At 40.5% G+C, this 21,321-nt stretch overlaps 2 protein-coding genes across 2 annotated transcripts in view; both read left to right on the forward strand.

Annotated features, from left to right (window-relative positions):
• Positions 1 to 20,842, forward strand: part of LOC119734948 (VPS35 endosomal protein-sorting factor-like) — a 41,893-nt gene extending 21,051 nt beyond the window's left edge. The window contains exons 24-29 of the mRNA XM_038208594.1: positions 13,252 to 13,366; positions 14,141 to 14,280; positions 16,985 to 17,150; positions 18,055 to 18,173; positions 20,001 to 20,150; positions 20,734 to 20,842. Coding sequence (XP_038064522.1) covers positions 13,252 to 13,366; positions 14,141 to 14,280; positions 16,985 to 17,150; positions 18,055 to 18,173; positions 20,001 to 20,150; positions 20,734 to 20,832 — 789 coding nt within the window. The 3' untranslated portion in view covers positions 20,833 to 20,842. The remainder of the gene's footprint in view (positions 1 to 13,251; positions 13,367 to 14,140; positions 14,281 to 16,984; positions 17,151 to 18,054; positions 18,174 to 20,000; positions 20,151 to 20,733) is intronic.
• On the forward strand, positions 59 to 5,469 carry LOC119734949. Its single transcript, XM_038208595.1, has 3 exons — positions 59 to 2,547; positions 3,294 to 3,717; positions 4,140 to 5,469. Exons 1-3 carry the CDS (start codon positions 2,505 to 2,507, stop codon positions 5,056 to 5,058), a joined length of 1,386 nt encoding a protein of 461 aa, XP_038064523.1. The 5' UTR covers positions 59 to 2,504; the 3' UTR covers positions 5,059 to 5,469.
• Positions 20,843 to 21,321: the final 479 nt, after the last annotated feature.

Raw genomic sequence — 21,321 nt, forward strand, 5'->3', positions numbered from 1 at the left:
CATGTTACTGAGATCACAGAAACACGTTTTCTCTACATTGTGTTAGGCCCAATCTCGATAATGAATGCCCGTTATTTCCCGTTCTGTCTGCGTTCCGGACGATAAGTCTGCGGTTGTCAAGGAGGGCGGGAATCTGCCGACTGGATGGGTGTGTGCACTCAAGCACGGCGAGTTTAATGAGCAGGACCAGCTGTGCGCTTTTGTTATCTTCACAATGATGTAATGAATAAACACGAGTCACTAGAGAGAGTCATGAATACCGACGGACGGTACGCAGAAAGACGTGCCGTTCAAAAACTATTGATAAAGATACATGTAGTTAGACATCCAAAGCAAACCGAGAATAATACCCAAGAAAGTTCTGGAATTATGTTAGGATAAAATTTAGCACTCCTTTTGAATCGATATATTCATGTTTTTGTCGGCAAATAAATTATATACCCACCTCTGTGAGCTCACGTATGCGTGCGTTCCGCTTGCGATGTTTACGCTAATTCGTTTATGAATTTATGTTTTTTACTTCAACAGGTAGCCTTGCTCAGTTAACTGGAACTGATATCTTTCGTGGCTCTGAATGAAATAATGACAGTAATTGAGATGAAACAAATTTAAACATTTTATTTAATCACGGGCGAAAATCTGCCGATTTTGAAGAATACATGTTTTCAATTTCTGCAGACAAACGGGAGCAGATGGCACTGTATGTAACTGCGTATTTCACAACATAATGATCGGGCATCAATATCACTCGTTCAGCCTGTGTTAGTCGACTTATTTGGTAATCCTTGCTCATTAGTGTATGATAATGTTTATTTGGACACCGGTACAGAGGACGGAAAGTAGTGCCAGCTGATGATTAAAATATTTGTTTCCTTTTCGGCCATTTTTCTAGACATCGTTCACTCACTTTTGAAAGTCGATCATTCATTTTCGTCTGATTTTGATCGAGAATCGCTCTAACGCGCGTTTCATTTTCGCTACTAAAGCATTCGATTCCATTTCAGTTCAATCAATAATTTATGCCGTTTTGAATAAAAGAAACGTACATTCACGCTAGTGTATTCCAGAAAAGTGCGAAAAGGTATGCTTGCGTAAGTGAATGTAATATGCCGTCACGGTTTCTCAAAACCTAATGCACGGACAATAAAACCGATTGAACTTTCGTTGAATTGAAATGGGATCGACGTTCATTCACATTCAGACGAAAATGAATGACCGATTTTCTATATTGAATTTATATATTAGGAAATCCGCCGGGAATACCTTTTACTAGGGTATCGAATAACATCAATATAAAAATAGTTAGGCCCGGCCAGTATTTGGTGGGTCGAGGGGCAAACTGATACCAAAACATTTTCTTCATGGGCCCCATAGCTAGCTATTCTTGTGCTTGTACATCTGATTTAATTGAAGACCAGCCAACGGACATTTGTTTAAAGTTCTTTACACCGGGAGGCCCATGCACCGTAGATAGATCACCTCTGGCTTGGACATTGACAGTCTATGTGAAATGCCTATAGATTCCCAGAACTGGCTGCACCAGCACAAAATGGTCAATGATTGCTTCTTTTGTTATGTGTATAGTTACGTTTACGGCAAGTGATGCTGTAACCAAGCACCTGATCGGTCGACAATAGATTCAATAATCGTAGTCGCGTGCTTCTTTATACATGCGCGTACTGGGTTTCTTGTGCTTGATGCATAGAGAATGCTTGATGTAAGTCACGTACACATGTACATGTACTTCATTCTGACATCATCATGGCTACAAATGACAATAATCTTCTTCCTGGGGTTGCCCGTTTGTTGAAACTTCACGGAAAATCACCGGCCGTGCCGAGGAAACCCTTCCAACCTCTTCAAGGTAACAGCTTCAAGTCTATCATCACTTGTATTGTGATAAATAATTTACAAGGTGTATTCTTAAAAAGTCAGTTTAACTTGACGGGTAGCACTATATAAGCCGATTTGAGTCCGGACCAATTCTGAAACTTTTGAAAAACTTTTGAAAAACTCACTCCGTGTATTTTTATATGTATATAAACACATTTTGAATTGTTCAGTTTCCTCTAGGTTGATTTTCCTAATGTGCATTGTAGTTTTTATGCATACAATATATAATCTATAAAATAAATGCCCCGATCTTCTGGTGGGTGAGACATTGAAATGAACATATTTTTTTTGGTCACGATTATGGGCAAAAAGGTCAAGTTTCAAAACAGGGAGTCCCCTTATTGTTTTGATTGTCAAATAAACTGATAAACAAATCATTTTTTTCTACATGTATAGATAACGTGAAGCAAGGTGCATGCCGCAAGCGGAAGATTCCTGCTGCTGAAGCGAGCAAGGCAAAAAGAGGCAAACCCTCCATTGCACAGTTGTTTCCTGGTATTGTAGATACAGCTAGACAGTTTGTTGAGGAAAATGGATTCGAAGCTCACCGGCGTCGGGAAACTGGAACTGGAAAGTGTGGAACTACACTTCGTTCTATCAAGCAGCACTTGATGGAAGTGACACCAGGCCTCTCCGAGTTGAAGGGGAATTTAGGTAATTACACCAAATATAATGAGGGCATTGATGGTGTTTGGAGAGATGCCTCATACTGTTACATTTTCTGTTTATAATTGCGAATGCATGTTTGTATCATTTAAAGCCGCGTAATAAATAGTTTATTATCCTGGCGAGTGAAAAATGTGATCCGGACGGGTAGATTTCCATCAAAGCTTGCAATCGCACATGCTGTCGCATTGACGACACTTCAACTGCCTCGCATATTATGCATGCAGCTGGAAAATGAAAAACAAAGTACATGTACATGTAGTACCAGAAAACAATACGACTGTGCTAAGGCCCCCCCAAAAAAGTCTCCGGTTTCTGGTATGCGCGCGCGTTGCCGTAGCCATGCGCGTAGGCAAAATGAAAAAGTTTTTTTTTCAATACAAGATGATGTCTCAAAAACACCAAACTCACTGGTTTGACTGGAATCCTGCTGCTGCACAATTTTAACGTGTTTTTAGATGGGGTTATGATCGAGAATAAGCTTTATGTGGCCTCTCTGGACTCCCATATATTTGCACTAAGTTTAGTCGGGCACCATTTGCAGTCATCAGCCGACATTTGAAGCAAAAAAAAAAAAAGCCGCGTCGCCGCACCACTTTTGGGGCAAGCTCCATACCAGAAACTGGAGACTTTTTTTTGGCCTAATGCATGTAAAATACGAATACTTTGCACAAAATATTCACTGTAAAATTCAGATTTCTTCGCATCACTGAAAATTTTCAATTTGTTTCCAGGAATTGACACAATCCATCGCTGGATGAAGGCGCCAACTAAGAGGAACGGCACGTCCAAGATCTACCAGGGCCTCATAGATGCGAAGGTTCCTGCCAAGCGAAACGACAAGCGAAAAGAAAACGTCAATGAGCACTACTACTCAGCCAGGGTCAAATACGCTCGCCAAGCATGCAGCAAGTTCCCGGGATGTTCGCTGATGTTTTCAGTCGACAACAAAAATAAACTACGGGTCAGTTCGTGTACACCAGCCGTGGACAGGAGGTGCAAGGTATCCAGATACTTCCCGAGTGACGACAGCCCCAACCTGTATGACCACGACTTTCCGACACCTGGCTACTTAATAACCCCAGCAGGGTACATGCAGATGGCCCCTCCATCACCACCCCAGATGACGGCCGACAAGCTAGGCAGACCAAGCCTCCGGTATGTTTAATTATTATTTTAAATTGTAAATTTGACCTGAAAATGAAATGTTTGTTAAAGGTGCTTATAAAACCTGAAAAGATTTTGAAACCAGGGCCTAGGCATTTGTTGATTATTTTCGGTTTGATGCATGGGCGTCACGAGGGGGCCCAAGGGGGGCCCGGACAAGGGGAACCCATAGGTTCATGTTTTTTTTATACACGTAGTAATTTCAAAAATATTCAGACACCCAAACAAGACTGTATTTCATGCATACAGGGGATGTTTGTGCTACAAACTACTTTTGTAGAAATAATTCAATCGTAGAAAGTCATAAAGCTACACAGGAGGCAAAAATGTATTAATGACAATGAATGATAATTTTCACATAAAAATGATGTAGATGTACTAATTTTTTTTGCATGTTTAATTTTAAATTTTAGGCTTCCTGAGTGCAACGCCATCAACGTGGTTAACAGAGGGCCGCACACGAAGACTACCATCGCCAGCCACTGCAACGACCTGTTCCCACTGATACAGAGAAGCAAGAAAACATGCATCACCATTTTGGCGGACGGCGGGGCAGACTTCAATGTCAACCACCTGACTAATGAGTGGTTCCTAATGCACCTGTTTAAAGACTTAGATCTAGACATGCTCCTGGGAACTACATTTTGTCCAGGGTTTTCAGCCAGAAACCCCATCGAGCATGTGTGGGGGGTCCTGACGAGTGCAGCCACCTCCATCTATCTCCCAGACCGCCTTCCTGGAGAGCTCCCCCCGACACTGCAGCACTTGACCGGCAATGCTCTGAGGCAGAAAGAGGGCCAAGTGTTTGATGCTGCCCTCACAACTCTAGAGGGGTATTGGAGCGACGTGCGATACAGCAATGTACCAATTGTTGTCAGCCACAAGTCCAGCGAAGTTGAGGCGCACCCTTACACAGATGATGAATACAGTCGTGTGCACAAACTCCTTACAGGGCCGTACCGAGACATTAAACAGGCCAGAGACATCCATGACGATATGGCGTTCTTCAAGAGGCACATTGATCGCCGAGTAGGCATGGTCATCTTCACCAAGTGCCAACCACCTGATGTATGCGACCACTGTGCAATCAGCCCCCCCAAAAATCCTGAAGCTCTTGCAATGTATCGCGCTTTCCCATCGCCTGCCCCATCTCCAGCCCATCCAGACCACTTCATGTCTTTTGTGGAAGCAATCAGTCAACCCCAAGTGCCCCCGGATGAGCACATGCCAGTTGTTCAAGAGAAACAACTAGGAAGATGCTCCCTCTGCAGATATGTATACACATCCGAGACCAACAAAAAAGACCATCGTAAGATTTTCCACCCTAGATAGGCTACCTGCAAGAAGAAAAAAATAATAATTAATACGAAGGCAATCTGCAGAACTATAAATCCCAAGGCCGAAACTTCAGAATTGTCCAATTGCTAAATGTGTGGCTTAATTTTGTTTTCATTTACAATGCATTTCTAAACATTTACAAACTTTAGCTGATACGTGGAACTAAAAAATTTGGTTATTTATTCCTATAATGCATGTTATTTATTCCTATATAATATAATTCATGGATTGTAATGAAGCAAAGAAAAAATGTACATTTTTCATCGGCTCACAATAATGTACAGTAGGCCTATAAGTCTACACTTCGTGAAATTAGGCTGCTAAAGAGAACAAAATATTCATGTACTAGTGCAATTAAAAATATGTATGATCATGTACGTATATTGTCATTTTTATCTATCCAAATGAGATGTATTGTCTTCACAGACATTTGAGATGTACATGTACTTTTTAACCCCTCTATAAACATAGGCTTATTTATTTAACAATAATACTAATAGAGAAATTTAATTCTAATTTTCTTTTTATTTCCACATTCCATATCAAATGGTTGTCATTTACGCTTTCATATAAACATGATTGTATATATTGCAGATTGTATATATTGCAAATTGAAGTACAAATTTTATCTGGACAAATCCAACATGTCCAATGTACATTTGTTAATATGTAAATAAGGTCATCAAGTATTAAATTTGGGATTGCATGTGAATATGTCAAGCTTTTGCAAGATATGCACACTGATAAATCTACACAAATTAAAAGCATGTAAATATATTCATTCAACAAAATGTTGCTGTTGTCATGTTCATTGTCATGTTCACTAAACAGTGATGAATGATTTATCAAGTATAAAATTAATTTTATTCAAGTGCCCAATTTCCGGACGCCTCAGGGGTTAAAATGGCATTAAGCAAGCATTATTTAGTGGCAGTATTTCCTTATCCAGAATTTGAAGATGGTCAACAAAGAAATTTGACAACACTAGTTGAGGAAATTCGGCGTAAACGTCGAAGTGCGTTTTAGGGAACACCACTCTCCGTGCATAACGTGTGCGATTTCTCCATGGTACAACACACACAATGCCTATGCATGGTCATCGCATAATGCCGCCATTATTGCACTCACATGTGTACGTAACTACGTTGTGTTCATTCACTCGCGACAAGTTTTGACAGCTACATGCAAAACAAATCCCCCTAGAATCTGTAAAAATCAACAAATTTGACACTAATCGTACCAATCCACGTCTTCTACGCCCCTTGCAATATCCACTCAATGAATAGTCGGAATCAAATATGACCCAAGATGGGAGAAAAAGAGTTGATTTTCGGACTATGTTTGCCTTGATTCGAGAACCAGCGAGTCAACAAGTGTAACGAATCGACCAGGGTGACCGTAATGTCTTGACCAAATTCTGCTAAATGCGCTTAAAAAATCTGTCAGATGTATTAATTACCATTTTTTTTCTGAGCTTGGTATATTTTTCTGTCGAATAACTATTTTTGCAGAATTCTGCAAAAAAATCCCTTCTGTCAAATTTCCTGTCAAAACTTGTTTTTTAACAAAAAATCTGTCAAAGTTAGCCGAAAATCGGTTAAAACGGTCATAGTGGAATCATGCTAGAGACTGCGTTTATCGCATATGGTGTGATATAAAAGTCGGACGCAACAAAAATCGGACTCGCGTTGCCCTTGTTATTGGTTAAACCATCTCTGACTGGTCCCTGTGTGCGTGAGCATGCGCAATACCATCGAAAAGTCCTTATTTCATAAAACAAATTCACGCTACATCTGTTCCGGTGTTGGTACCTGGTGCGCTGTCCTCAGCGCGCCATGATGCAATGTACATACACATGTACACGTACAATTCCATATGTACATGTACAGTGTAAGTTGCAATACTCGGACCGCGCAAACGTGTGCGGTTTTGTAAAAATTGTGTCCATGTCAGACTTCTACGCACGGCCTACATCACCGGAGAGGACAACTTGTCAAACTTCAGTATTATAAAGAGAGGCCGGTAGAGGTTTGCGAGGTATTTGGCTGACTGTGTGGAGAATCTACGTTATCAGGATGGTTGTGAATGGTCAGAGTTCACCTGGCCACTAGTACTACTAGGCGATTATTTTATGCCACACATCATGGAATATTCTTTTTCAGTAGGACTATCAATATCATTGTTCTTATAATATATATGGCATTAAATTAAAACTAGAGGCCACATGGATTGATTGATTAGGATAAGGGGACAAAGAGTCAGATTTTTTTGGAACACTTTGGGGTATTTATTCATTCAACAACCCGTATAAAAAGAAATGCACTCAGTAATTACTGTATTTTAAAGAACAGTAAACTCAGAACCATGCAAGTATGCAATCTTAAAGTAAGCCAGTAATATAATACGCAACGTCTCGATGAGAAAAAAGTGTAAAGTAGGAAAAACATGTAAATTCAAAATAAATCAGAAATGAATTAATTGGAAAAAAATTATAGGGTAGATCACTTACATACTTTAGAAAATAAATTGGAAATAAATGATTGCAAATAGGGTGAGGTATTCAGTGTTGCATGGATCGTAAATTTAATAAAATAACTTTAAAATAAATCGGAAAGAAATTATTGTAAATTGGGTAAGGTCAAATAGTATTGCATGTATAGCAAATTAAAAAAAAAAGTAAAAACTTAAATACATGTATAACTTTTTAAGAGTTATAAGGTAGATCACTGACATACTTTAGAAAATAAATTTGTAATAAACGATTGCATTAGGGTGAGGTATTCAGTGTTGCATGCATCGTAAATTTAATAAAATAACTTTAAAATAAATCGGAAATAAATTATTGTAAATTGGGTAAGGTCAAGTAGTATTGCATGTATAGCCAATTAATTAAAAAAAGTAAAAAACTTAAATACAATGTACATGTATAACTGCCAGTCTAATCCGATTACTTCATTCCGTAGTGTCAAACTAATCCATTGACTGTCTCTGTTTCAGGGCTGTCTTTCGACACTTTGAGTTGACGCTGTCCCTCAGCTGCCGCATTGAAGCGGGAGCTGTTGTTCCCGGCCATTCTTTGTTTGCCTGAGCCAGAATGGCCTGAAACCTGTGGTCCTGCATGAGCGACTTCTTGGACACGTGCCCCCCTCCTGGCTTTGCTACAAGCCCGCCGTGGAAGTTGGACTCCGACAGTTCTTTCTCGCTGAAAACAGCTGACATCAGCTTCAAAACTAATGACTGGCCATTAGAAGCTCGAAAGAAACAGCACTCGTAGTCGTTGCGCTGCATCTCTAGGGAATGGCGTTCGGTGCCTATTGTCAGGAAATACTCAGACGACCTGAGTACGGATGGTTCGCGATGTGGGCCGGTGGTCCTCCCCTGGGAGATATCCGCCAAAGCGTTAGCTACAACATCAAGTCCGACTCGCAGGCTGTTCATACCGAGGAGAAGTTCGTCTTGCCTGGCCTCAATGGCAGACAGCCGCCTACAAAGTTCTGAGTTCAGCTGGCTGGTGCCGAGGGGCATCGACAGCAGGGCTGATAAACCGGACAAATCAACCCCCTCTTGTGGTGGTGGTGAGGGTGATGGTGGTAGGAATGATGCCTCTGGTGTACTGCAGGCTGCCGGGGAGGGACGGGGCGCCGGTGAGCCAGGGGGTCCTTGGGCGATGGGTGAGCCGGGGGGCACTTGGATGACCGGGGGGCTGGGGGGCACCTGGATGACCGGTGGAGCTTGGGCGATGGGTGAGCCGGGGGGGCACTTGGATGACCGGGGGGCTGGGGGGCACCTGGATGACCGGTGGAGCTTGGGCGATGGGTGAGCCGGGGGGCACTTGGATGACCGGGGGGCTGGGGGGCACCTGGATGACCGGTGGAGCTTGGGCGATGGGTGAGCTGGAGGGCACTTGGATGACCGGGGGCTGGGGGGCACCTGGATGACGGGAGGAACCGGTGATGAAGGGGTACCGGCCTTACGAACAAGTGAGATGAGGGGCTCGTCGTCGTCGTCATCATCGGAAGATGATCCCGATGCTAGCCTTGGTCTCTTCGGAGCTGGAAAGAGAACAATAAAAATGCATTCATTATAAATAATGCCGTGTAACGACCAAATGTGCACAGGGTGAGCCAAAAATAAAAACGAAACCCAAATGTTGGACTCATTGTTTTTGGTGAATTTTTGCATGTACATGTAGCACTTTTAAAATCTAAGTAATAAATGCCTATTACCCGTAAGCTTTCTTTTAATAGTACAAGAATCATTCACATCACTCATGTACTATTCTAGTTACGGAATATTAAAACGCAACCACCGTTTAAAAAGTTCTGTCAACGGATCACAAAAAGGTAAACGTTCTGTTTCAGCAAAACGAAAACAAATCATGCGATGTTTGCTTTCGTTTTGCTGAAAGAACGCACACGTTTTTGCGATCTGAGGACGGACTTAAAAGCTGTCATTGTGTTTAAATTCCGTAACTTGAAAAGTACATGAATGATTGTGAATGATTCTAAGAAAGCTTATGAATTGGCTTTCATATCCAAGATTTTGAAAGTGCTACACGCTAAAACAAACTTTGTTTCTGTGGCCGATAGTTAAAAGTTGGATTTGCGTGCATCTATTCCTGCACCTTTCTCAGTTAAAAAAAAATAATCAGTAAATAATAAGTGCACCTACACATGTACCTCTAATCGCTAAAAGTGTCCGATTGTGGACGTATTTGACATCATTTTTAGCGGACAACCAGTATAGGTCTATATGACTTTGAAGCTTTTTATGGCGGGTGAGATAAATTATAAAGTTTGCGGGTCACACCATGTGGAAAGATACCTATTCTCTGAAGGAGCGTGGTTCTGAAAAGAACCGGGTGGTTGAGTGTATAACTCGGAAAAAGTGTGGTTCTGAAAAGAACCGGATTGGTCGAATGTAAGTGATACAGTACATATGGACACACCAGCATACCGAGCAGGCGTAACCCAACAAATTTAACTTCAACAAAGTTGTTCATGATAACTTTTTAAAAAAAACTTACGTTTGGGTTGAACAACTCTGGCCTTGTAGGTGCCGGACTTGTATGTGACTGGCACAACCACTCCTTCCTCTAGAGGATCCCTCGATTTGATTCTGGTCCGCCTGACGAGCTCTACTACACCAGCATACCTTGCAGGCGTAACCCAACAAACTTCGACAAAGTTGTTCATGACGGTTTGGAGATAGATGTTTCGCATGCAAATCACAACGAGAAAGTGAATCTTGGCTCGTGAGCAGATAACCAGGCCAAGTTGGTCCATCCATTCCGAGTTTGGTCAATGGCACAATTAAATCAAGGGCAACCGGCAGGCTATTAGAAAGTTGAAAGCAACCGTCATGCAGCCATGCATTGTACCACCATGTCGTCAAAGGATGCCGCCAGCCCGCCACACAGATCGGGCTCCTCAGTCCGTTGTGGGTTGTATGTGATGCCGACTGCTAATGCGTAAAGTTAATTGCAAGTGTAGCATGGGCATCATACTGACAGCTGAGTCATTAACAATTTATTGTCCGAATTATAATAGATGAACTAAAGAAAGAAAGTATACACGCACGTCAAACTGTAACTTCCACAATGTAAGTGATACATGTACAGCATGGACACTTTATTATTATTTAATTACTGATGGATCCGTTATTCATTCCATACAAATTGGTAATATAACCTGCATTCTGACTTGGCACCAATCGAGGTAGACTAAAACTGTAGGCCTCGGATAGGTAATTGTTTGTTATACTCACGCCAATGTGGCAAAATCTGTCGACAATGAATGGGGAACTGTGGATTTCCAGGGAAGGGAGAAATCTTGCCGTGACTTCCATAATGACCTTAAGGCCGCTGGCCTGAATGGTAACTGCAACCTAGTCCCAATAGTAGGTGGTAATGCACAGTAGAATGTTGCAAAAGAAGGCAAGTCTCTCGTTGACGTAGAACCTACGTGTACTTGCTCATAATTAAAAACTAATCGACTAGGAAATGTTAAACTGATAAACAATAAAAGTTTTCTATTATTAAACTTAATGTGCAATGGTGTTAATCCTGGGATGATCGTTTATTTGTGTGTTCGTTTTTTTTTAAGAGAATTCCTGAATACGAGGAAAATTGGTGAAAATAGGTGCTTTCCATTGACCATTTCGAGGCCGGTTCTTACCGAAAGCGGAAGCCCACGCGCCTCATTAGCGCACATTAAAAGCTGTGTTAACTAATTGGTTCACACATTTTAAGAAGAGACGCCATGTATAGCAATTCTTGAGTAAATCGGGGATGTTGCTTGGCTGCCGTGGGATAATTCTGTTTGTGTACTGTTAAGAAAGATCGGGAAGCACCCTGCCAGATTTAAACATGTTCGAAAGTGTTGGGTGATTCGGGAATCAATTTCAATTCTTGGTTTATTCTAGTTGAATTCATAACTAATTCGGAAAATGTGTGAACGTAGCATAACTTTGCAACGAACGTCCAGACGTATAAAGACTTGGCTTTCACGTGAAGTTTTAACCGGTATTAGCGCATTTACACTCGCAAATGCAGCAGAATAGTTGCGGTTTTGCAGGTCGGTATTCGGCAGACTGACCGGCTATTCATATTTAAATGAGTCTCTCTGGCAGCGAGCCTGGCCCAGCGGGTCTGCAGAAGACCGGGCATATTCATACCTTTTGTTATTTTAATGAAGCGTTCTGGCCCGTGCCGGGACGGGTTGTCAAGGGCTCTTTTGTTACAAAAGTCGGCAGGATCCTTCAGAAAGAACGGGGTACCGACGCCCATTCATTATCGAGATGCGGCCTTAGGAAGTCATGAAATTAGCCAACACTAGTAATTTGGCATTCCTTTCCCGCAAACCATATGTTGTACTCGTAGGCTTGTATTTTTGTTTATGTCTTGCAAAAATTTCCTACACTTTTTTCAAAAGCTAACATGGAAATTGAAATAGACTTATTCACGAGGAAGCCATTTTGGATCGTGTTCCCTGAATGTATTAAATAAATTGTAAACTGTCGAATGGGATGGTGCCAGACTATTTATGCATTCCAAGCCTCACTTTCAATTTTTTTTATTATATTTGGCTTAAAACATTCGGGTATTTTTAATCACAAATTTTGAATTATTCATCAGAGCAGACTGGTATTAATTTGTAATTAACTTTATTTCATTGCTTTCATTTCTATACGCAACTTCCAAAAGTGAAGATTTTACTTCACGTTCAATTTAATATGGCCGACTCGTGAATAAAGCCTAGGCTAGGTGAATGGCATGATTTAAGCCCACTGCACTTAAAAGTTAGATCGTGTAGGAAACAAGTGTCTATTGTAAATTGTCTCTCATTTCGTTCGTCTGTCTGTAGAGTTTTATGACTCAAGTCCAGAACTCAAGACTAGAAAATGTCACTAGTCGCAATTTCAGTGCCTAGGACTCGGACTCAATCCAGGTGACTCTACTACAGCTTCGTTTGCCAAGTGGCATACTTAGAGTTCCTCCCAAAAAAAATGAAATTAGAAGAGAGGATTCCTCGAGCCAATGTTGTAACGACAATTGTCTATTAAGTAAATGCACTAAATGGCCTTTAAGAGGCCTAAAATGCAGACGTGTAAATAAATATGTGACCTGCCATAACATAATGAGGAATAACCCCCACCTTTGGCTTTTCACGTTATGTACATCATGTTAAAACGCAAATCATTGGCTTTCCAATGATACCAAATTTATTTCTGTAGCTTATTTTTTTTTTCAAAGATATGGCGCAGGAACTTCAACGGTGTCCTGCCAAGTTTCGCTACCCTCATTTCGAGAAAAATGGCTTTGAAAAAAAGACACGCATTGCGCCACCAACGGCAGTGGAAAACATTCTTCAGTTGTATCACTTTTGTTGGTATTTTTTTCCCCAACAAAAATGCATAGTGTGAATCTTGGATACCTTGGCTACACAAAAATACAAAACAATCAATATCGATTTTGTCATGATATTTCCAGTATATCGATGGCGTCGATTACTCAAAACAAGATTTTGGGGGACATTCCTCATTTTGCCTCAGTAGGTCACATACATGAAATAATGTGCAATTTTTTATTATTAACGGCTTCTTCTAATGTCAAATGATGCCCAGCCACTGCTTCCTGAAAAGTTCTGATTTCCTGTGATTTTTCTACTGTGTTTGGTTTTCCTGCAGGCTTGTGCAGCGTATTGTTTCATCACCATTCCTTCCATCGTGGACATCTTCCATCGGCTCAATCTCTACCTTCTGTCTGGTCAGGTGGCCTTACTCAACCTGGCGCTGACGCAAGGTCAGAAATAAATCAAGCTCCTGTTGACTAATACCTGACAACTCAAATTAGAAGCCACTACAGAAGTGGTACCACACCAGTCTGTAGGTGGTACACGCACATTCAGTTCTCGGTTTTCAAATTACACATGCACCTTGAATCAAGACAAGGTGGGACCTGCATTTGAGGGTGGCTGATAAGTGATTTGTCTATAGGATTGACAAATACATGCCAAAAGGTATTTCTTTTGCACGAGGTTTGGCGGTTTGTAGATTTGTAGGGATGGGGTGCTTCTGACTCAAGCTGGAATTGTTGTCGGATCGGTACTAATGTATTTAGTTTCAAGGCTTCCAAATGCATATATGCTTGTGCATCACACCATTTCACGACATTTTCTTCACCAGAATTCTTCGAAAAGGTCCTTTTTTCCCTTCTTTATGAGGGTACATGTATGTGTGATGGGGGTACATGTGTACAGATTCTATTCTAGGAGTTCAAAGATGATCCAATCATGCATTGCTTCGTTCTTTGTTCTTTCACTGTGGATTGGATCATTACCCAATTTCATGGATCTGCTAATCACAAAGTTCTGCACTTATGATTATCCTTCTATGCTTAGGCTTACATCACAGGTGTGGATTTTCTGTGCTAACCCTGTTATCAAGGGATTTTTCTTAGCACCGAATCTTCAATTGCAGGATGCGTGCATCTGAAGACCGTCAATTGAATTACACTATTTAAGACATTGTTTGTAAGCCAGAATGCTTTAAAGCATACTCTTTGTTTCTGTTGCAGCCGATGCGTTCTTCAAGGGTGCCATCAGTCTGATACCTGACATTCCCAAGACCATGGTGATTGACAATAAATCACGCTCCACCGAACCGTTTCTTCTGAGTTACATCAACAACTTCCTGTCCACACTCCTCGTTGTGCCTGTGAGTGAACAACTTTCATTTCGTTTCATTCTATTCTTCAGTTCAAATAATATCGTTGAGTAACACCACTGTTCTGTTATATAATCAAACCTAAGATTAGAATTAAATTGTCCATGAGATGAATTTTTCTTAGGAACACATTTTGTGCAACTTTCTACTCTTCTTAAATGTATGAAAACTATTTGACATTCCTTTCTGGTTAATTTTATTAAAAATTGCACTTCTTTAAACATTTCAAAATTATCCATGCTTTTCCGGACAACTAAGGGCGCTGTTGCTGTGATGTCATTTCAGGAAGACACTATTCAGTTTAGGGGTTTTCTGTTCAAATTGTAACCCAAGAATTTGCTCATTGAAAACATTTGTGAGAAAAGTTTACTCATTGGCTTACTACCATGTATCGACCCAACAACAAATCACCAAAGAAAATAAAAATTTACGACAACAAATTATCCAAAATTCTGGCAACTTTTGGTGCTGAAATAGTTGTAACATTAAGGTTTCTGCCTGAAATGACATCAAACTTTTGCTCATGAATATGGAAATTTGCATTAGTTTAAAATAAAACAGGCACCAAAATACCCTTGAAAATAGCAAAACAAAAAAGTTTGGGATTTGGAAAACTTCGAAGTGACTATGTCAAAAGTTTTAGTGTTACAGTCATATGTAATGACTCCAGGTATGTATCATATTACATTGTCTGACACTACAAATGCCCATAGATGTATGTCATCTTGAATCAATGTGCAATGGTGTGTAAAGGACATGCACAACCAAAGCTAACGTTTTGCGTTCAGTGTCAGTTTGCAAAATGTTTGTTCTTGTAATTTATGTGCTGTAAACTGACAGCACATTTACAGCACATAGGCATGGATGTACAAATAATAAGACAATCCCCACAGAAATGACTGTACATGACCATGTTTCTTTATTACATCCTTTACAAGTTTTGCAATTCATATCATATCACGGTAAAGGCGTATGTGAGGCGTTTCTGGCAAAATGAGACAGAACTTGGCAGAGGTCGAAATGAGGTTTGCGGGTATACGGAAAGAGAATAAAATTCTTACAATACTGTTTCTTGCACTATAATCAGACATTCCGTTGACAAGTTATTGCTGTTTAAAGTTCACATTTTATCAACATGTCAAAAATGTAAAATACTGAGAAAAAGGCCCTTAAAATTTCGAGTTTTGAAAGATGTCAATTGTTTTTCCTTAAAAAACTTATTCCATGATTTTAATACTTTAAACTAGAGATTCGCGTTTGTTGTTACAAACGGAGAGTGGTCGGGTAGACAACTACTTTATGAAACACTGTCCAGTTAAGTTATGAATATTTTTATGAAAGAACAAAGGATCACGAAATCAAATCCTTTCCAGGACAATCAATTATTTTGTTTAAAAATACATCTTTAACGGTGTGATAAATTTCAGTAAACATTCTTCGTACACATACAAGTTATTTCTTGCTTGATAACTTCATTAGTCATAACAGTAAGTGAATACTAATTTAGTTCGGGCTGGATGTTTTTTGTGAAGTTAAATAACGTATGAAAATATGGAAAATATAAGTGTATGTATTCATCACACCGAACTTCCGGTTTGATGACGTCACAGTATTTGGAAGCAAAGGTAAACATTGTAATGGTATCGTTATTTGGGCTAAGATGTACGACATGGATCAAATGATGGAATTAAAAAACACTATTTTATGTGCAGCTAGGGGGCGCCCTTTCGGATGATGATGTCATCACACTGTTTTTTGTGTCTTGCATTCCGCACTAAACACTTTCATAATATATATGCTTGTAGTAAAATGCTTCCATTTTTTAGTTATATTCAGTTTTTATTGCACTTCCGGTAACAACGGAAGTAGAGGTCAAGCGGTTTTGTGTCCGGGAACACGAAATGTTTCTCATGGCAAAGTCTACAACCTCACGAAAAAACGAACACGATACTCTATTTAGTTCAAAAGATATAACGCAAACTATTTTGTCAAAATTTGCCCTTAAATAAGAGGTAATTTGATACCTGATGACGTCATGATGCCGTAACAAAATTTATAACATCTTCGTTACATGGTTCATGTTCATACAAGGTTTTGTGATCATTCTGTTCGGAAGAAATTTTGCTTTGTTTTGATTTCAGGCTAACGTCTCCATTTTGAATTCACCTAACTTTGACCTTCCGGTAGATCCGGAAGTAAAGGTCAAGCGAGTTCACGTATGCGACAAAAAATGTTTATCAATTAATGGTCTATCTAATTACAGAATACAAATATCATTGATTAGTTTGTTCAAGAGTTATAGATGAACGTAATTGGTCACTTTTTCAGCTAAAATCGCTTGTAATTTGACACCCGATGACGTCATAATGACGTAAGAGTAATATGCACCACTTGGGATGAGAGTCGATATATATTGAAAGTTACAAGTTCATATCATAAACCGTTTAGGAGAAAACCCGCGGAAACGTGCTGTGCAGAAAAAAAAAAGAAAGAAAGAAGGATTAATCGCAACAAATCCAAAGAGTGGTCGGGTTGTGCCCGACCACTCAAATATGTGCAGTAGATTTCAAATATCAATAAATCTGAAACTGAAAAAAATCACCCCATTTGATTTTTGCATTTGCAGTTTGTTTGTCCAATTCTGTCTCATTTTGACAGAATGCCAAACACATCTTTGAATTTTTTTTTCTTGCAGGATAACCCTGAGCACGGTGTTCTGTACTTGGTTCGTGGTCTTCTCAACGTCATACAGGATTATGTGTGGGACACAAGCAGCGACACTAAGGCTTGGGTGTTTCTGAATGTCATCAGTTTGTTGTCTGCGAGCTGTCAGGAGCAGTACATCTACCATGTCAAGAACGGTAAAGGACTTCTTGTCTTGCTGTAGCCGCTGCCGCTTCTGCCACCACCACCATTACCACCACCGCTGCCGCTGCCACCGCTGCCGCTGCCGCTGCCACCGCTGCCGCCGCTGCTGCCCCCGCTGCCGCTGCTGCTGCTGCCGCCGCTGCCGCTGCTGCCACCGCTGCTGCCGCCGCTGTCATTGCAGCTGCTGCCACCGCTGCTGCTGCTGCTACCAGGGATGTAGTCGAGTCCATCACATGTCCCTGCAAGTCCATCACAAGTCCTCCAGTCAAAATTCAAATCACAAGCTATTCAAGTGAGCTTTGTCAAAGACATTCCTTTGTTATTGTTCATCCACTGTTTCTTGTGATTGGACTTGTAAAAGTACTTGTGATTTACTTGTGACTGGAGTTGTGATAGGCTCGACCACATACCTGGCTGCTGCAGTTAACGCTGCCACTGCTGCTACTGTGGTTGAAAGTCATGTATAAGACTCAGAGGGTTTTTTGTACTTCCTGTGCCCTTCAACAATTTGTTTTCCTTCTTCTTGTGTATTTTCCATTTGTAAGTTTTCTTTTTTTTCTCAGAGTTGAGGGAATACCTGTCCACAGAGTTCATTCGCTATTCAAAAACGGCGAAACTTTTCATTAACAATTTCTTTATTGCGCTTATGATCATGTTTCTGTGCTTACAGAACTGGACCAGAAATTCTGCGCCAAGCCTGTAAGCACAGAATTCTTAGATATGGGAAGCACCCTTACGCACAAGCGCAAATTCCCTGGTAACCAACGAAATACACTAACCATGAACACTAAATTTTCTGCTGGTAAGTGTGGATTTGGTCTATATCGGTGGAGATTTCAGTTATGGTTTCAAAGCCAGATTTCAAATAATGACCCAGTGTTTGTTGGTTTGCTGCAGTTGACTCCAATGATGTCCTGTACGGAAGTGACAAGAAGTTCCTAGCTGAGGTGTCTGTATTGTGCGGCACACTCATCACGTCTATCCTGGAGCACTGCAAAACATTGGCTCAGTCCGAGGTAAGAAATCAGGACCCTGGGCCATTCTCATGGAACTGCTAAAGCACAAAAACATCAGCAAAGCACTGAAATATGTGCTTTGCAACCACCGGTTACCAGCCAAAATGTCACCTTGGGCTGATTTCACGAAACGCTAAGAGGCGTCTTAGGAAGGGTAACTCGTCTTGACTCGCAACTTGTCCTAGGATCGATTTCACCAAACGTAAAGACGTGTTCAACACGTCCTAACTTCCTTAACAACTGGCTGAACTCGTCTTAACTTAAGGTTGGTCTGAAGGTCATCTTACCTCATTAATGTGTGCGTTAATTTGTATATGGTCTGGAAATCATTGCCGTTAAAGACGAGTGTCGGCCTAGAGTTATAACACCGCTGTAGAAACAGATTTGAAAAAAATCCTGATATGTGGGTAGTTTTAATAAAAAATTGCTTATTTACAAAATTTTATTATTTGCCAACACCTAGTCGACTGTTTTAAATAGAGTAATGAACAGGGAGCAAGAATGACTGTATCGTATCTTGTGTAGAACAACCTTGCATGTGAAATTTATTGAGTAATTTTTCTGGCAAAAGTTGGTGTTGTATGCACGCATGCAGGAAGTTGGTTTTGCGTGTTTCTTTTCAATGACTGTTTCGTCAAGCCGTTAAAAAAAACATGAAACAGCCATCAAATTGGTAGTTTTTTAATGCAAATTGCTTAAGATGGGTTAAGTGAAATCGGTCTTAGGACGTATCTTTGCTAAGATCATTCTTAAAGTGGGGACTTGTCTTAAGTCCTAAGATGAGTCACAAGATGTAAGACAAGTTTAACGAAATCGGCCCCTGGTGTTGACAGACCTTTCTTGGTGCCTTTTTGTATGGTCTGCCACAAGGGCATCAATTTCAGCCAAGGTCGGCAACAGATTTTGCCCAAATTTGCTTATTTTTTTGTATTTTCAGCAATCCAATGATATGTTTGGAAACGTTACTAAATATTCTGTAATTTTGCAGCATGGACTTTCCATAGTTTGCCAACAAAGGTATATTACTGCTGTGGACTGTTCCTCAGTCCATACACTAAATATGAACACTAAATATGAACCAATTTGAAAGGGGTGGGTCCATTGGGCCACTTGGGTTTGAACCCATTTTTGTGATTTGACACGGAATGACCCAACTTTGCCAAGGACATATTTTTTTTAAAGCACCTGGTGAGCTGTTAATCTTGATAAATCTCAAGCCATGAATTCAGCATGTCACATTTAAATCTCATTTCCTCCCTTCCATTAAAAAGGGATTTACCAAATCTCTGCAGCTTTTTTTTTCCTCTTACTTCGGGCCCAAGCTTCATGAATTATTAAAACGCATGAATTTCGACTCCATCTCATTATAAATTCAATGAATTTCTTTTCTCCAAGAAGGGTTTTTATGAGCTTTTTCCGCCCATACCGTAAACAGCGAGTCATGCCTTATACTTGTATGTTTACTACAAACTTTTGTGTTTAGCTTTCTTAAAAACATTTTCCGAAGTATTTGTAAGTATTTGTAAGTATTTGTAAGTTCTAAATTTCATAGTCTGCTCCACCAATGCACATTTTTCCTTCCAAATTTTACTTTGCATATCTTTGTTCAATAATATGTAATGTTTGCAGGGCCCCAACGGAAACAAGTTTTAAACTGTTTTGGGCATACCCTGTGAAAAATAACGTAATAAATAAAATAAATCAATACATTTTCTTTTTAAGATCAATGAATCGTGTTATTATATTGGTACAAAGTTGAGAGTATTTCCATAAGATTTTGAGATGTACGGCTTATAATTGATTTGAATTTTTGGGATTTTTTTTCAGAATGGTCAAAAGAGACAGTCCCAACTTGCCATGGAGTTCTTCAATCGCATCTTGGTGCACGGTGACATCTCCCAACCAGAGATATCATCTTTGGCTCTCAATCTATGGAATCTGGCCCAGAAACATGGACAAGCTGATACTAAATACATGGTGGGTATTATGGGGAATTGGGTTGTTGGGTTAAGGTGGGTTTGGAGGTTGGGTTTGGTTGGGTTGGGTTGGGTTGTTTGGATTGGGTTGAGCTGGGTTGAGCTGGGGTGCGTGTGGGTTGAGTTGGGCTGGGTTTGGTTGGGTTGGTAGGTGTGGGGGTTGGGTTGGGTTGGGTTGAGCTGGGCTGGGTTGGGTTGGGTTGGGTGGATGAGGGGGTTGGGTGGGTTCGTTTGGGTTGAGCTGGGTTGGATTGAGTTGTACTGGGTTTTATTGTGGTGGGATAGATTTGTGGGGGTTTGGTTTTGGTTGGACTGGGTTTGGTCGGGTTGGGCTTGCTGTCAGATGGGGCCTGGTTGAGGCAGGGTAACATTGTTTTTAGTGGGTCATTGAGTAGAGAGTACTTGTGTAGCCTCGGTTAGATGATTAAGGCTAAGCCTAGGTGGACTATGCTGAGTTACAGTTAATATCTCTGTTTAGATCTTGCCAAGACTGGCTAAACAGATCCAGGTAGTAGTTCAGGTTTTTTTTTTGTATATGGAATTATTTGTAACAATTTCTGATTATTTTTGTTTTCCTCTTCAAGGTGCGAACGCTGGAGTATGTCAAAACCAAAGGTGGTCAGGCTGGAGGGAAAGCCTACAGAGATCTTGCTGCATCTATGCCACTGCAGTCAAGGACGTAAAGTCAGGCTTGAAAGAGTCTACAAACATGATTTTGATTACCAGATAACTGATTATGGTTATGATTTTATGAAATGACTAGAGATCAGTTGTCGTTTTATCAAGGATTTACTGTCAACAATCTAAAATCATATCCTGGTAGCTCTTCTGCATTATGTCTATTGATTGTTGCAAGTCAATCCTACTACGTGTCAAACAAGCTCGATATGACATCGGAAGCTGCAGACTCCCAATGAATTTGTGTTTGCACGTTGCGTGGAATGTGTACGGCCGTTGTCTATGAATGAGATCTCGCGAGCTGCTTTGCAGCAGTGCGGCTATTGTCTCCCGGATTATCGCTTTTCATTGAGCTGCGGCTGCCAGAATGTTTGTTACTAACTAACGAACTAACTGACGTACGGATTAACGGAGAGACATGATGATTTGTTGAGCTGATGTCTGCAGCTAAAAAACATGTCCTACTTTGATCCTTAAAGGTATAGTCCATCATT

This window comes from Patiria miniata, unplaced genomic scaffold (assembly GCF_015706575.1).
Source record: "Patiria miniata isolate m_02_andy unplaced genomic scaffold, ASM1570657v1 HiC_scaffold_28, whole genome shotgun sequence".
Taxonomy (NCBI): domain Eukaryota; kingdom Metazoa; phylum Echinodermata; class Asteroidea; order Valvatida; family Asterinidae; genus Patiria; species Patiria miniata.

Coding starts and splice junctions, on each gene's coding strand:
- LOC119734949 (XM_038208595.1), top strand. CDS start 2,505: ATGGAAGTGACACCAGGCCTCTCCGAGTTGAAGGGGAATTTAG. Junction 2,548..3,293: donor CGAGTTGAAGGGGAATTTAG/GTAATTACACCA, acceptor ATTTGTTTCCAG/GAATTGACACAATCCATCGC. Junction 3,718..4,139: donor CTAGGCAGACCAAGCCTCCG/GTATGTTTAATT, acceptor TTTAAATTTTAG/GCTTCCTGAGTGCAACGCCA.